The 16,664-nt window shown below is 48.3% G+C and overlaps 1 protein-coding gene across 1 annotated transcript in view; it reads left to right on the top strand.

Moving 5' to 3' along the window:
• Positions 1 to 16,664, top strand: part of MYO15B (myosin XVB) — a 47,040-nt gene continuing 30,376 nt past the window's right edge. Inside the window, exons 1-22 of the mRNA XM_054171105.1 lie at positions 1 to 455; positions 735 to 2,155; positions 2,819 to 2,961; positions 4,857 to 4,966; positions 5,609 to 5,675; positions 6,068 to 6,187; positions 6,519 to 6,622; positions 9,028 to 9,091; positions 9,686 to 9,799; positions 11,765 to 11,926; positions 12,239 to 12,352; positions 12,693 to 12,751; positions 12,842 to 12,958; positions 13,099 to 13,126; positions 13,511 to 13,606; positions 14,167 to 14,298; positions 14,487 to 14,612; positions 15,109 to 15,186; positions 15,523 to 15,671; positions 15,797 to 15,842; positions 16,224 to 16,348; positions 16,451 to 16,568. Coding sequence (XP_054027080.1) covers positions 1 to 455; positions 735 to 2,155; positions 2,819 to 2,961; positions 4,857 to 4,966; positions 5,609 to 5,675; positions 6,068 to 6,187; positions 6,519 to 6,622; positions 9,028 to 9,091; positions 9,686 to 9,799; positions 11,765 to 11,926; positions 12,239 to 12,352; positions 12,693 to 12,751; positions 12,842 to 12,958; positions 13,099 to 13,126; positions 13,511 to 13,606; positions 14,167 to 14,298; positions 14,487 to 14,612; positions 15,109 to 15,186; positions 15,523 to 15,671; positions 15,797 to 15,842; positions 16,224 to 16,348; positions 16,451 to 16,568 — 3,948 coding nt within the window. The remainder of the gene's footprint in view (positions 456 to 734; positions 2,156 to 2,818; positions 2,962 to 4,856; positions 4,967 to 5,608; positions 5,676 to 6,067; positions 6,188 to 6,518; positions 6,623 to 9,027; positions 9,092 to 9,685; positions 9,800 to 11,764; positions 11,927 to 12,238; positions 12,353 to 12,692; positions 12,752 to 12,841; positions 12,959 to 13,098; positions 13,127 to 13,510; positions 13,607 to 14,166; positions 14,299 to 14,486; positions 14,613 to 15,108; positions 15,187 to 15,522; positions 15,672 to 15,796; positions 15,843 to 16,223; positions 16,349 to 16,450; positions 16,569 to 16,664) is intronic.

Raw genomic sequence — 16,664 nt, 5'->3', positions numbered from 1 at the left:
ATGCCTCCATCCAAGACTCAGCACAAAAAGGTTGGAAAAGAGAAGGTGCTGGATGGTGAGAAAAAGGCAAACTCCCCACGGGATGCAGAGATCCACTGCAGGAGGCGGCGGGAAGCTAAGAGTAGAGGCCAGCAGAAGGGCAACGAATCATTGCCTGAAGAAGATGACACCTTTGAAGAAAACCCTTCTAAAAGCCAGAAGCTGGTGAGGCTTCAGGGAAGCAAAGAAAATGGCCACAAAAAGTTGTTTCAGGGAAGAAGAGCTTACAAGAGAACTGATAAAAGAGAGCCTGGTTCAGGGAGCAAATGTGGACAGCAGTTAGCGCCCAAGCTGGAGGGGCAGAAAGGAGAGGCCTGCAAGCAGCAGGCTGTGCCAACAGGCCAAGAGAGTGAGGACTGTAGTGATGAGGAGGAAAAAGCCCCCCCAAAGAGCAAGGGTCAGAGGCTCAAAAGGAGGTATGGAAAGCATCCTGCTATTAGTGAAAGAGTCACTGAGTCAGAGCCCATGGAGGCTGCTGCAGTGCCACGTGTTGAGGGCTCCCTTCCCAAACACGTCCTGCCGCAGAGGGCACGCGGTGCCAGGCTGAGGGGAAGGCGCAGTCAGAGTCATGGCTTTAAGGAAGCTTCTCAGCAGAGGGCAGATCCCCAATCCCCAGGCAGGATGACAAGGGGAAAAGGTAAGAGAACTGGAACAAAGCAAGCTGGAAACCATCCCAGGATTGTTGTCACTGAAAGTGCAGAGGAAAGCCTCCTGGAAACCTCGGGTAACTCGGACTCCAGCAACAAAGGCCATCGGACCCACAAAAAAGGCGCAAAAGAGACTGTAGTGGACAGCACAGCAAGCAGTGAAGAGAAGAGCAGTTCTTCAGAGGAAGATGGGGTCACTGACACAAAAGCCATGCCCAAAGATTCTCCAGTGGCTGAGAAGAAAGGCAGCAAGGAACTGCTTGAGGAAACCAATGAATCTGTTGAAGCTGAAATGGAGCAGGTGACCACAGAGGGAAAGAATGAACCTCAGGATGAAGGCACTGACTTTGCAGGGTTAAAGGCAGAGGAGAAAATGAAGAATCAAGATGCTAAGCCAAGACAATTGAAATCTATTCTAAGAGAGAGCAGTGAGGAAGAGGATGATGTAAGCATTGCTGGAACCCAAAGCAAAAAAGTTAAGAATGAAGTAGGCAAGGGAAATACATTAGAAAAGAATAAAGTTCAAGACGTGTCCAAAGATGCACATGATAGTCCTGGCAGCAGTGGGGAGGGCAGCACCAAAGGGAGCATTGACAGAGGAAAAGAAAACGCAACAAAACCACCACTGCCTACTGCTGTGAAAGCAAAACTCCACCTTGGCCTGAGCAAAGGACTTCAAGGAACTGAACAGGAAGAGAAGGGGAATGATGAAGGCAAGGCTCTAGAAGGTAGCCTTTTGCTTGCCAAGCAGAGGATGACATTGAAAGACAGAGCTGGGAAGTGTGAAACTGCAGAACAAGATAACGCAGTAGGACAGAGCCAGGGGGACAGTTTGTCAGACTTCAGGAAGCGGGAGCTGGCAGCAATGATGCTTGCAAAGAAATGCTCTTCTCAGTCCCAAATCCTTCTCAGTCTGAAAAACAAACACAAAAATGTTGAGACCAAACTATTAACAAGCTGTAAACCAAATCCTGTCCAGATGGCTTTGGAAACCAACTCTGACCTGAAAAATGTTGAAAGCATCTGTTCAAAACCCGTGACTCTAGAAACTCTCAGCACACAGAAAGAACCCAACATAGCTGGGGATTTTGGAGGGAAAAGATTCAGTCTTTCAAACATTTCAAGCTGCTCCACTACTACCACCAAAAAATCTTCTGATAAGCAGGTCCTTGGCAAGAAGAAGAACGTTGGAGGAGTCGAACTGAGTTCAGGCCATACTTTAGAGGCAGGAAAAGTGGCTGCAGAGGCACCTTCAGAAAAAGCCGACGTGCATGACGGGAGAGGAGCCAAGAACTTGCACGCCCGTTCTGCTTTCAGAAAAGTCACCAGCTGGCTTGGGCAAAAGCCTGCCAAGAATGGGAGCCTGAAAGCTCGTCTGCTGAGCGTGGCACGTGCGATTGGCATTTCAAAATGGATCTTGAAGAGATTTGGGAAGAGGAAGAGGCGCAGCAAACCTTTCCGATTCAGAAGTAGGGTGGCAATCAGGATTGTAAGCGCTGCTAGGTGGCTTGGTCAGTCTGGCAAAGCCTTCCCCGGCACGGCCAGACAGCTGGGGAGGGCTGAGTTGAGTGACAAAGAATCTTTTCCATTGCTGGAGGGAAAAGGAGGTCCTATAATGGCAGAGGAAGTGGGACACTTTGATTTGCCTTCTGGTGATTCCCCTCTTCATGGAACCGGCTCCTGCCCATACTTGATTAGCTTGGATGAGGGCAAAACCAATGCTACTGATGCCAGGTTTGCTGTAGCATTCCCTGGCATCCCCAGCATGCTTAAGACAAAGAGCTCCTTCTCCAGGGGCTCAGGGATTGGTTATTCCCTAAAGAAACTGAGATCTCTATCAGACAGAAAATCTGTGATGCCTGTGCAAAAGGGTTGCAGATTCAAACGTGACCTTCACAGATCTGTGATGGACCAAGGCCTTGAGAGACAAAGTGAACAGGGCTTCCTTCCACATCGAGGAGAGGATCTAATACATCCATCAGATTATTCCAGTGAGGTAGATGTCAGAGAGGGTTCAGGTGTCCTCCAGACTGCAGGGTCCGTAACTGCACCTTGTGTTCACTGGACTCAGCAGCAGGCTCAGGGATGTGACCCTGCAGCGTGGCTCAGCTCTGAATTGCTGCTACCACGAGTCACCATTGAGAACCTAAGCAAATGGGCCGTCTACAAGGAGCCACATTTGGCCAGCAGCCACCTGATGAAGGTCTGCAAGGATCAGTGGGAGGCAGAAGACATCACAGACAATACACTGGAGATGGAATTCAGGCAGAAACAGGTATGAGTGTTGTCTCCTGCAGTGGAAAGGAGCTGAACTTCTCCTGATCTTCAGTAATGTTTCTCTGCATTTCAGGTGTGCATGTGTGAAGACCACTGTGTAGAAGCTGAGGAGATTGAAGATCTAACCAGACTTGAGTATGTGTTTTCAGTTCAAATTCTGCAGCTAGTTGAAGGTCCCTGATGCTTCTTTGCTATCCTCCAAAGCTACTCTTGCCTCAACGACTGAAAGCACATTGTAGATCCTTGCCCACCATGTGAGGAAATAGAATCAATTGACTCCACAGTCAAGTTGAGTAAAAACCTTAACTGAGCTGCTTAAGTTACAGACCTGTGCTGAATCCTGTGGGGAGCAGCACAGGAGAACTCTGCTGTCTACAGTGTGTCCCCAAGCTCTGCTGCACAGAGAGAGCACATGGAATCTGCAGTCACACACCAGAGACAGCAGCTCATCCCAGTCAGCAGACTTGCAAATGCACCCCGGGAACTCTACCTCTCTTGTTAAAGGGTTCCTGGTCCTGAGATGGGCTTCAAAAAACTCAATATTTTTTGGGTAGGGGAAACCAGGTTTAGAGGCTGACTCCTGTGATGTTGCACAGGGACAGAACAGGGAATTTAATATACCACTCCTGTTGCATGAAGTGGGTGGTAAGTCAGGATGGCTTGCAGGAGGAGAGGCACATTTCTCTGTCATTTGCCTACTGCCAGCAGCATCTGTGGCTTTTGTGACTCCAGTTGCCTTCAGCTACAGCAAGCTCAGGCTCTACATCTTTAACAGCTTTGAAATCATGGGTTCACTGCTGTTGTTGAAGGAGAAGCACCTAGCACTGCTTCTCACGTGCCCTCCACCTCAAACTGTGCTATCCTGTTGAGATAAACATCTGTAAAGGTGGTGTGGAAGGAGGTGTGCTCACATGGAGCTGGACAGGTTGGATGTTCTGAGCTTTGGCTGCTCTCTGGCATGCTTAATTGTGGGCATGTTGGAACCAGGTGAAGGCAGCAAATAGTTTCAGATCCCAGCCTCCTCCAAAATCCTTGGGAGGGCAGAGAGGTTAATGTGAACATGTGCAAGTGAGGCTTATGGCTGACAAGTCCTTTCCTGTCTGTAGGGAAGTCTGTGAGAGCTCAGTTCTGCTGTGTCTGAAGAAGAGGTTCCATCGAGATCTTTTTTATGTACGTATGGGGGGTGGTGGTTGGTTTGGATTTGTTCTCTTCAGTGATTACTTATTCTGCACAATGAACTTTAGGAGAAAAGAATGTCTGTCATTCCATCAAGCTTTAATAAGGCAACAAGTAGCTCAAGAGCTCTCTCCTTACTGGGAGCAGTGATAAGAAGGATACTCAGACTGCTTTTGCTGCGAAGATGGGGAGGGTGTTTGTGATAAATCCTGGAAGTCTCTCTTTAATTTTGGTGTTTGTGGTCTGGGGTCACTGCCTCAGCTGCTGCTAGTGGATCTCTCCTGTCTTAGCAAAGCAATTCTGAGTAAAATAAATATTGGGATCTTAAGAAGAAGCTTCACAGTTTCTGCAAACATTCCACAGTGTTGCAGTCCAGAGCTAGTTCTGGAGGGCTAATTGCTCTTGCTTTCAGTTGCTGGCTCAGGAGATCAAACCTTTGCCTGTAATTTCGTGCCAAGCTTGGTGAATGGGCAGTGACCAGTGAAGATGACCATGGACCAGCAAGTGCCCACTCATTCCAAAGTATTAATGACAGACCTTTGAAAATGACCACTGAAAAAACCTGTGCTGTGGGCTGAGCAGGCTGTCAGGATAGACAGTACTCCTTTGGGGGTCATTTCAGTCCTTGTATTGAATGTGTTCAGTAGCATTCCTCATCCAGAAAGTTCTAAGAAGCCACCAGATTTTGTTCCCCCAGCCCTTCTTCTTGTTTTTCAGACTTACATTGGGCAAATCTTGATTTCTGTGAATCCTTTCAAAGACCTCAGTATCTACTCTGAAGATGTGGCTACCAAGTACCACCAAGGGACTCTCTCAAGAAATGCCCCGTAGGTTTCTCTTCCTCTACTACCTCCCTAAACTCTGTTCTCTGTGTGCTTCAGAAAGGGTTTTATTTTCCTCCAGCTGCCTGCTAGAGCAGGGTGAATGCCATGGGAAGTGCACAAACCCATTTGGCAAAGCTGTAGTTGCTCAGACCTGTAATGCCACAGAACTAAATTCTTTAGGTCAAGTTTCTTCACTGTTGCTTGAAGGTGCCCTCTGGGACTGTACCTGAGCAGTTCTGGCAGTGTGTGCTCCCCACACTGCTAGCAGCAGTGACTGTAAGCTTGAAGAACTGAGGCAGTTGGTTGAAGTTTCTTGAGTTTAACACTGGCACAGCCCCACCTGAGCTGGTTTGCCAGCTGGTTTGTAGGTTCCTCTAGTGCAGCTAATACTGCTGGTGTCCCATGCAATTGAACTCAGGCTGGGCTGAATAGGTCCTGGAGGAACCTGAACTCTGCAATACCTTGCAACAGTGGTATTAACCTGGTGTCAGCCAGGAGCAAAGCTCTGATTTCCCTGGTTCCTCACTGCTCTCAGATCAAGACACTGGCCCAGCAGTTACTCACTGCTGAGTAACCTTTTGGTGCTGTATTTGTGAGGTAGAAACACAAGTTTGGCTAACTGGGGTTTTCTTCCTGTACATCCAGACACATCTTTGCCATAGCAGAAATGGCCTACAGGTTATCCCAGTCCTCAGAGCAAGAGCAGTGTGTCATCATCAGGTAGGAAAGAAGGTTGCTTCTTCCAAGGCTTCTTAATTCCTTCCTGTAAGATTTTCATCTTTGCATTTCACCCTCCATGAGTTTATCATTCTGGCTCTTGTGTGAAGGCTGTCAGCAGAGACCATAAATAAGATGGATTTTTATTTCACCCTGTGCAAACACAGTTTGACTTTATCTTCACATCACTTTGGAAGGCTGGAAGAGAAAGCACTGGCATTTCACAGTGGAATCCTGTTTGGGCCTCTTTTGTCAAGTTATCTCAGGGTTTCAAACAATATGTGATAGATCTTCAGTTGTTGTAAATCAGTTGTTGTAAACTCCCCTGATTTACTGTAGCAGCTCCTCTGATAAGCCTAAATTAGATCATTCTGCTTTGATGCCAACTTCCTTACCTCTTCTGCCTGCAGCGGACGCAGTGGATCGGGTAAAACAGAAGCTGCCAAAGCAATTGTGCAATACCTGACCATGCTGTACCAGAGATCAGACAGCCACAGGACCAGGCAGGTAAGAGGCAGCTGAGCATGGCTTTATGCTGCCATGCTTCAGCAAGGAGTAGAAGCCAGAAAGAATTTGCAGCAGCCTGGGAGATGTATCTCAGCGGAGCAGAAATAAAGTGAAAGATCATAGCAGTGAAGGTAAAAACCTCATAGAGCGACTCACAAATGGGTAGAGGCAATGGCACCAAGATAAACTCCAAAAGAGACTCTTTAGCCAGGCAGTAATTATTTCAGTGGAGCCCTATTTTTCTTGCACTTTTGCACAGTTACTTAAAGTCCCTTTGGGGTTTAAAAACCTGTGATTGTTACTGAAGTGACTTCTCCTTCTTTTCTTCAAGCCCTGCAGTGTCTTACCCATCCTGGAGAGTTTTGGGAATGCCAGAACCATCCTCAACGACAATTCAAGCCGGTTTGGAAAGCTTCTGAATGTCCACCTGCAACAGTGAGTTAAAGGAGCACCTGGGGAAGCTGCCCTTTGCATCTGCCACAGGGTGCTCGGCTGAGATAAGGTCTAGCCATGCTCTGAGCTCATGCCGTAGTCATCCCTTCCCTACACTCTTGTTCTCATCAGGATAGGAAGAGGATGAGTTTACACCCTAAGTTTGCCTTTAGGTTTCCTCCACAAAAGAACAGATCTTCACCTCTCAGGATGTGTGACAGGTCAAGAACTTAAGAATGGCTGAACTGGCTCACACCAAGGAGCCATCTAACACAATGCTGTGTCTCCAGCCCTGGCCACAAGCATTCACTGAGGCAAGATTCAGAGGCCAAATACATCTAATGCCTTCCTCTAGCACTCTGTTAGCTCTCACCCATCTGCAGCAGCTCAGGAGTCTTTCTGAGACTCCTGGTTTTCCAGTTTCCTCTTGGACTCATACAGACTTCATGCCTCTGCAGCAGTCTTTGGCAAGTGTTCTGCAGGTCTAACCAGTTCTGTGAAAAACACCATTTTTTTTTTTGTTTTGACCTTGCCTCCTTTTGTTTTTTGGACCATTGCCAAGCACTGAGCTGATATTTCCCTGGAACTGTCGATCATAACCCCCAGGTCTCAGTCCTAGGCAGCAATGGTTAACTGGGAGCCTCTCAGTTTCTGTGTGGGGCTGGGATAACTTTGCCCTGTTTGCATCACTTTAGATTTCTCTACAGTGCATTTTATGTGCCTTTGCCTTGCTCATTCACTCAGTGTTGTAAGGTCTGTCTGCAGTTATCCACAGCTGGCCTTCACCCTCACTGCCTTGAAGCTTTGTCACATTGCTGTTCAGCCCTTCTTTTAGGTCGCTTCCCCAGCCTGGGGTTACACTCACAGGACAGAGCACAGACACTTGGTGGTTGCCTCCCACTGTGAAGAGGATTAGCCACTTCCTCCTGCCCGTGGCTGGATCTTTCCTTTTCGTGCAGAGGTTGCTTGGTTTCTATGGAAGTCCCACAGCATTGTCACAACCTTTTGGAAACTCAGACTGTATCCCTTAGATCATAGAATCGTTAAGGGTGGAAAAGACCTTTAAGATCTTTGAGTCCAAGCATAACCCACACTATCACAGTATCACTAAGGTTGGAAGAGACCTCGAGGATCATTGAGTCCAACCTGTCTCCACAGACCTCATGACTAGACCATGGCACCAAGTGCCACATCCAATCCCCTCTTGAACACCTCCAGGGATGGGGACTCCACCACCTCCCTGGACAGCACATCCCAATGACGAACGACTCGCTCGGTGAAGAACTTTCTCCTCACCTCGAGTCTAAACCTCCCCTGGCGCAGCTTGAGACTCTGTCCCCTACCTACCCAACTACCATGACCACTAAACTATATCCTGAAGAGCCACATCTACAGCTTCTTGAATACCTCCAAGTGTTCATTCTAGTGCTAGGATGATGGGTAGCATTTTCAGACTAAAAGAGGGTAGATTTAGATGAGATTGAGGAAGGAATTAGTTACTGTGAGGATAGGGAGATGCTGGCACAGTTTGCTTAGAGAAGTTGTGGATGCCCCATCCCTGGAATTGTTCAAAGTCAGGTTGAACAGGGCTTTGAGCAACCTGATCTGGTGGAAGGTGTCCCTGCCCATGGCAGGTTGGAGGCAGATGAACTTTAAGGTTCCTTCCAACCGAAACCATTCCATGATTCTTATCTGCAAATTTGTCATCCCCTTCAAATGACTGCAGGAGGTTGGCAAGACAGGATCTCCTTGTACAGAAGCCATGCTGGGTCTCCTCAGATCAGTTGCTCATATTCAGGTGCCTACTAACCCAGCCCTTCATTACACAGCTGCCTGATCTGCTGGGACACATGGCAGGCTAAAGGATCTGTACGTCCTTGCAGGCAGCTCAATTCCAGGCTGCTGGCTGCGTGCTCCACTGTTGCTTTAGTACTTGGACATCCTGATTTTGGTCCAGGATCACTTTGTGCAAGATGCAATTAAATTACCAAACAAAAAGATGGTTCCTGTCCCTACAGGCTGTCAGCTGGACATGTGAAATGAGTAGGTAAGGTCAGATGAGGAGTGGTAATGCAGCAGTGATCAGGTACCACTGAAGGCAAGGGGCATGGAATATTTCCTGAACCATTCACAGGGCATATTCTGGGAGGGTCATTCAAACCCAAACTCCTTTGCACTCTGGAGGCTGTTCAGGACCCAAACTTGAACTTGTGTATTTCATAGCTGCTTTCTCTGTAGCAGTGTGACACAGAACACCAGTGCTGGAAAGCTACAAAATCAAGCCCAAGTTGGTCAGGTCATACCCTTGCTTCTCAGCAGCAGCTCCCTCTGCTAAACCCTCGGAGAAATGGATCAGCAGAAAATGTGTCACTGGTTTCTGACAGGATCTGTGGTTGTCCTCTGTTTAGTGGCGTTGTGGTGGGAACATCCATCTCCCAGTACCTGCTGGAGAAGTCTCGTGTGGTATTTCAGGTGAGTACCCATGGGTCCCTCTCCCCCTTATTCATACTTAGCTTTAAATTTAGTGTTAAACAGCAGGGGTGGGAATAAGCATGGGAAGTGCCTCTCATTTTTTCTGTTAGGAAGAAACATGTTCCCTCTGTGCAGCACAAGGTGATTGCTTATTTTATTTGAGTAAAATAGAAGGTCACTCTGTCCCAGGTTGAATCAAGCTACTTCTTAGGGATTTTATGGAAGCTAAACTTGTCCTCAAGTAAATTTTTCCTGATGTCTGGCATGTGGAAGACATCAGATACTGGAGCTGTGTGAAAGGGACCACTCTCAAATGGAATGATCTTAAGGTGCCAGTGCAAAATCCTGGAAACTTCTTGAATGAAATAGTTCATGGGTGGTTCCTGGCTTCCTTTTGCTGACCTGCTCTTGATGTGTCAGTGAGAAACCCTGACAGCTTTTGAAACTAAATAGTTCATGGGTGGTTTCTGGCCTCCTTTTGCTGACCTGAGTTCTGGTGTCCTGCACTTTGAGTGTTTAGTTCATGGCAGCATTTGTGCTGTAGGATTTGGGAGCTGCATATGAGTCAGCTGGGTGACTTGTGTCCCCTGTCAGGCCCGTGGTGAGAGGAACTTCCATGTGTTCTATGAGCTGCTGGCTGGGCTGCCCGTGGAGCAGAAAGAGGAGTTGTACCTGCAAGAGGCAGAGTCTTACTTTTACCTGAATCAGGTGAGTGAGGCCAGGCATGAAATGGCCAAGACATCACTTCTGTTTGGTTAGTGAGGCACTTGATTTGTCTTCCTTTCTGATGTGTCCCTCACGGGGCTGTGCTAAAGTCTGCTCTGCTCCTTCTCACACCTGACTTAAGAAGGTCTCCCTTTGCCTCTTCTTTGTTGTCTCACCTCTCAGACCCCTTTCTGCTCCCAACGCAAGCCTTTTACAGAAGCAGAGCTTGTGTGGGTCCACAGCTCCACCGTGTGGAAGAGAAACCTCCTCATCTTGCCTTGCCTTTGCAGTTTATCGCGGGACTGGAAAGAAAGAGCAGGGAGTATTTCTTTCTACCCCAGCAAAACACTTACTTCATTGTCTGAGTAAATGGGTGGGAATGTTAAACCCCGGCAAGGTGCTGCTGATTTCAGTCCATTTGAACCGGGATACTGTTTGCCAGAGTCGTGACAAACCATCCCCTCGGAGCTCTGTTTCTTTCGTTCCCATGCTCAAGGAGTTCACAGCAGCAGCCGCCAGGTATCTTTCCAGCTCCGGCTGTATGAGGCAGCTTTCCCAGGAGAGCAAACTCTTTTCAGCAGAGGAATGATTGCTGCCCTCTTTCCTTCAGGCGAGGAGTGGGCAAGTACCGTTAATTACTCAAGGATCACAGAAGCACAGAATGTTAGGGGCTGGAAGGATCACAGGCTCACAGGGTGTTAGGGGTTGGAAGGGACCTCCGAAGGTCATCGAGTCCAACCCCTCTGCCAGAGCAGGACCACAGAAGGTAGCACAGGTCACACAGGAATGCATCCAGAATGTTAGGGGCTGGGAGGATCGCAGGATGTTGGGGTGGGACAGGACCTCAAAAGATCATCTAGTCCAACCCCCACTCCCAGAGCAGGATGGAGGGCAGTTAAGGGCCCATCCCTTAACAGGGTGATGTTCCTGGTTGGCAAAGGACCTGTATTGTAAACTGAACCCTTCAAAGTGGTCACTAGCAGGAGTGCCTCATCCTGCTGCCCAGGAAAATATCAGATCATGTGTAAAGATGTTATCAGAGACTGACAAACATCTCTCTTGAATCTTAGTCTTGGCAACAAGACCAAGAGCTACCTGGACCTCCTTCCTGTCCTCATTTGAATCTGGTCAGCTGGAAACATTCTGTCAAAGAATGTTCTTGTGCACAGAAGCAGGTTCTACAGACCCCCTTGACCCAGGATTTCTGTGAACTTTAGGGTCACAGGTGGCTGTCAGGAGTGTCCTCACTCACACTCAGGAGTGTAAGAGTGCTGTGCCCATACTGTAGTGCAGCTCTGTGGCAGAGGGCAGTGAGATGAGGACTCAGGATGGCTCTCCAGGTGCACAGAACCCAGTGTGCTTTGATACAGATTCACAGATTCTGTCAGGTTGGAGGGGACCCTCAAAGGTCATCTTGTCCAACCGCCCTGCAGGCAGCAGGGACACCTCCAACTAGATCAGGCTGCCCAGGGCCACAGCAAGTCTGATCTTGAATGTCTCCAGGGATGAGGGCTCAACCACATCCCTGGGCAACCTGTTCCAATGTTTTACCACTCTGATTGTAAAGAACTTCTTCCTTATGTCCAAGGGCTACCCCATACAGTGGGTTCTGGTGCTAGCTAAGGTAGCAACTCTGACATGACTTACTTGGGAGCAGATTCTGGCATCCCTTCCTCTCTGAATCTGCACTTCAGCAGTGGGCAAGGGGTAGCTGGGTGTCTGTATTGGAACAATAACAGAAACTTAGCATCTATGGGCAGGAGAGATCCGACTCTCAAAAACTCTGGGGAGAAGAGATTGGTCTGTCATGAACGCTGGGCTCCCACTAGTGGTGTCTTTGGTCTTTTTACTTCAGGTTCCTCCAATCCTTGAGATACTAAACTAATTCTCTGAAGACTGCTGCTGGTAACTCAGCTCCACCCTGGGGCAAAAGGGACCGATCATGACTATCTCTCCCCGTTCTCTCAGGGCAGAGCCTGTGACATCCTGGGGAAGGAGGACAGTCAGGACTTTCTGGTTTTGGTGCAGGCTCTGGAGGGAATCAACCTCTCTGATGATCAGCTGACCTCCACCTGGGCTGTCCTGGCTGCCATTCTGCAGCTGGGGAATATCTGCTTCACCTCCTACGAGGTAAGCTAACCCCTGGCAGCTTGGGAATGGGCTGCTTTTGTCCTCTGTGGTGGGACTTCATTCTTGACTGAAGATGATATCCTTTGAAGACTAGTCTGTTCTTTTGATGTTAGGCTCTAGACTGACCTTAGTAGGGACAGAAGATGGGAGGCAACCAAAGGTCTTTAGAGCTTGGGTGGCTCTTTGAGGAGCCAGCATGAGCCTAGGTGCTGTGGCTAGCTTTGTGCAGCTGAGATGCTGTTGAGAGCATTAATACCAGTGGCCCCTAGATTCCCATCCAGAGGTGACACATTGTTGTTCTCCATTCTTCAGAAGGAATCCTATGAACACGCAGCCATCGCCAGTGATGCTGAGATTCAGATCGTGGCCAATTTGCTGCGCGTCTCAGCAGACTTCCTGCAGAGTGCTGTCACTCACCGTGTCACTGTGAGTCCCACTGTGGTGATTTCTCCTTCATCCTGAAGCATGGAGTGCTCTAGCCTAGGGCTCTGTCAGCAGAAAGACCACCAGCTTAGCAGGTCCAAAATCTGGGAGGTAACAGCAGGAGTCTAATGGTTGCTGTGCTGGATCAGTGGCCTCGAGCTGTGCCAGGGGAGGTTTAGGTTGGGTCTTGGAAGAAACTTCATTGAAAGGATTCTCAGACACTGGAACTGGCTCCCCAGGAAGGTGGTGGAATCTCCTTCCTTGGAGGGGTTTAAAAGATGCAGAGATGTAGTGCTGAGGGATGTAGTGCCTTTTGATGTTATCTGGCTCTTCTTGTGCCCAGGTGACATCTTATGATCGGATCTTCACCCCTCTGTCTGTAGAAGGAGCCATCGATGCCAGGTGACTTCTGCTGTTGCTGTCTGGATTGGTGAGGTGCACCCAAGGGTTCTGTCTTTACAGTAACTGGGTTCCCTCCCCTCTTCCACTCAGGGATTCCATTGCCAAGACTCTCTATTACCTGCTCTTTGAGTGGCTGCTGCTGCAAATCAACGAGTGGTTGGCTCCTGGGGAATCAGATTGTGCCCTGGGCATTGTGGACATCCATGGGTTTGAGGTTGCTGCTTCTATCCTTTTGATGTTATCTGGGCTGTGAGTGTGAGTGCTGGTTCTCCTCAGTCACTACCAGAAATGGAAGGGTATCTGATGGGTTGGCTTTCTTTTTGGTTCTGTTTTCTCTTGTTTTCCAGAAAGGAGACAGCAGTTGTACCACTTCATGTAGGTGTCTGTGTTCAGATGCAGTGGAGAAGTGCTCCTTCAGGGTGTGACTTAACACTTACTGTAGACTCTTGCTTTGAATTGCTATCTGGAGGAGCCCTAAGAACCAAACCTGGTATATGTTTGCTGTACTGATGAGGTGAGCTGAATGAGCACATTCTTTATGCTCCTTTACAGCTTGTCTCACCTCTTGCTGTTCAGCTTAGTCAAAAAAAAACCAGGCTGCAAGCTTGCAAACCAGACAGAAGATGATTTGAATTCCTCAGGTTCATTCACACTTACCAATCAGCAGGAGCTGCCTGAACCAGCAGCTCAGATCAGCACCATCTGGTAAGAAGACACAGCCTGTGGGTTGGAAGTGACGATGCCCTTTTGTCTTCACAGGATCTAGGTGTGAACAGCTTAGAGCAACTTTGCATCAACTTTGCCAACGAGCACCTCCAGCAGTTTTTCAGCCAGACTGTCATTGCCCAGGAAGAGGTAAATGGAACTCAGGCCAGCAGGTGAAAGGCAGCATGTACAGAATGAGCTGAGGCTGCCTCAGCTGGAGAGCAATCCTGCAGTGGAGAAACAAGAAGCTGAACAAACCTGGTCCTCTAAGGCAGTACCTGTGGAATCCTGGTCCAAAGAGCTGGCTATTTCACATCTTATGTTGATTGTGTCATGAGTTCAGGGGAACTTGTTAGTGCTTAGCTCCCCTTTACAGCTTTTATAACTGAGCTGATCAGAATGAAGGATTCCAGACCTCAGCTGCCACTTTTAAAGCCTGTTTGGTGGATTCGTTGCAGCATTTTGTGTACCACTCGTGTCTTGGAGATGGAATTGCCTTTTTTACAGTTAATTTTATTACCTTGTTTAGCAGCCTTCCTCCCTTTAATGTGGAAAATCATTAGTGGCTTTAGAAGCTTTGTAAGACAAACCCAGATAATTCTGGGGAAGTTCCTAGCAGCAGTGAAGCTGCTACACAAATCCTTCTGTTAATTCCTCTGTTTGCTCTTGTTTGCATGGCTGGATTGGACTGGTTGGTCTTTAACATGCAGGAGGAATACAGCCAAGAGCAGCTAGCATGGATTCCTGTTTCCAAGATGTACAGTGAGTCATGCCTAGATTTCATTGCTGCAAAGCCCCATGGCATCTTGTGCATCTTGGATGACCAGACTTCACTGACTCAGGTGAGAAGCTTTTGTCCTTTTTCTGTGATCCCTTTCACAGGGTGGTTACGGTGAGGCAGATAAACAGACTGAGCAGGGACTGTGATGACACAAGTATTAGATGTTTTGACCTTTGGTTTAGCATCTGCTTGTCAGCCTACCAAATATGTTACAGCAGCAGGCAAACATGTTTGTCATCTCCTTTGCAGGCCACTGACCACACTTTCCTCCAGAAGTGTCACTACCATCATGAAAACAGCCCTTGGTACACCAAGCCCAAGCTGCCTTTGCCAGTCTTCACGGTGAAGCACTATGCAGGCCCTGTCACCTACCAGGTGAGCTGGCAAGGGGCTCAGAGCACTTGGAGCAACAGGTCACCTTGGAAGCATGCTGTAGGTGTCCTGATGGACCAGCTCTGCGTGCTGTGAGCAAAGCTTCTCTTTGTAACAGCACATCTCTGCAGAGCATGAGTTATCTGAAACAGTAAAATTCTTATTAGGAAAGTTAACCAAGCTGCCTGTAGGCAGAAGCAAAATAGGTAATGGCTTGAGCCCCACATAGCCTACATTTCCTGGAAATTCAGGAAAACTGTATCTGCTGAAGACAAGTGAGGGGTCAAAGCTTGCTAGAAAAGGTGCAATCCCTCCTAAAAGCAGAAGTCATTGTCCCCTCCTCTCCTAGTGGCAGTGGGAGTGAGCGAGCCTCATTCTCCAGGGCTTTCCCCTTGTTCCACCTCTCCAGCTGTCTGCCCCAAGTCAAGGTGTAAGAGGAGTGTTTACCTGTGTGGTTGGTGGTCTGAATGATGCATCAAATCAGACTTTGCCTCTGCAGGTCCACAAGTTTCTTAACAAAAACCGTGACCAGCTGCGTCCAGAGGTGCTGGATATCTTCTCTCAGAGCCGCCTCAAGGTACTGTAGTGGTTCAGGATGAAGATCTCTACTGCAGACACCTAACAAGTGGCTCATTGCTTCCATATGAGAAGCAGAAAGATCCTGTTCAGGTGTCAGGAGAACCTGGAGAAACCAAGAGGAATTTTATTCTACTGAAGCACACTTGGGATTTGAGCAAGTCATCTTTGCTCTCAATTGATGCATTTGATATAGGAAAAGCACAGGGTACCTGAGAATGCTGCTGGGTTCCTGGCACTGCTAGGGGTAAGGGAGAATGATTTCCTAGTTTCTGGCAGAAGAGACTGTTCTTTCCATGTAGTTCAGGGAGCTTTGGTCTTTTCTTTGTTTTTGCAGGTGGTGTCTCACATTTTCCAGAAGGCTAAAGCTGCCTATAGTCAGCAAAGGGAGCTGGGGGGCAGAGGCAAAGGGCTCAAGCCTCAGGCTTCCACACTGGTGTCCAAATTCCAGCAGTCTCTGCAAGACCTCACGGCCAGGCTGAGAAGGTGAGAGATATTGTTATGGTGCCATCCCTGCACGGGGCTGACTGCTGCATGCAGAAGTGTGTGAAGCCTTCCCAAGTCAGCACAGAGAGAATGATGATCAAAGGTTCTTCCTTTCTGTTTCGCAGGAGCCATGCCTTCTTCATTTGGTGCATCACCCCTAATCCCCAAAAGGTAGGGCAGCATCCTGACCTCCTTATGGAATCCTTCAGTCCCTTGAAGTCCAGTCTTCTCCAGCAGCTATCCTTTCACAGCTGGAATTTGGACTTCTTTGCTTCATTTGGTAGCTTGAAACTTTTCTTCCCTTTTATTTTTTTGGCTCTCACCCTTCCCCATGACCATGTGAACTGGCCACATGCTGGAGCCAGTGTCAGCTGGACACCAGACAACGTGCTGGCTTTTGTGTTTCATCACCCCCAGACCACGACAAGACCTAACCCAAGAACAGGACAATAGAAGGAGACTCTTTCTAAATTCTCTGCCTTCTGTCTCCTTTATTTTTTTTCCCCCTCTTTACTTCTTGTTTTGCATTTCTCTTCTGCCTTATGTTCACAGCTGTCAAATCTCTTTGATGTGGAGCATGTCGCTTGTCAGCTGCGGCATTCCGGGATCCTGGAGGCTATCCACATTCGCAAGGAGGGATACCCAGTCCGTCTTCCATTCCACAGCTTCCTAGCCAGGTACAGTGTTGTACTGGCTTGGGATTCTCCAGCCACTTGAAGCCTGGATGAACTTGTCAGCACTGGATGTGGACTCAAGTTACAGCCCTGGCTTCCTTCCAGGTATGGCCTCTTGGCTGGGCGAAGGCACAACTGCTTGGAGGAGAGAGAAGGCTGCTTGGCAGTGCTGTCTCATGTGGTGGGAAACCCCTCAGAGCTCTATCAGATTGGAGTGACAAAGGTGATGCCTATAGAGAATCCCACTTTAATCACACAGACCCAGTCATCTATTCACTGGTTGTCAGTGGACAGAGAGCAGCTTGGATTTCAGCTCAAC

The sequence above is a fragment of the Dryobates pubescens genome, chromosome 20 (genome assembly GCF_014839835.1).
Source record: "Dryobates pubescens isolate bDryPub1 chromosome 20, bDryPub1.pri, whole genome shotgun sequence".
Taxonomy (NCBI): domain Eukaryota; kingdom Metazoa; phylum Chordata; class Aves; order Piciformes; family Picidae; genus Dryobates; species Dryobates pubescens.
This window is presented reverse-complemented; position numbering and strand designations above follow the sequence as displayed.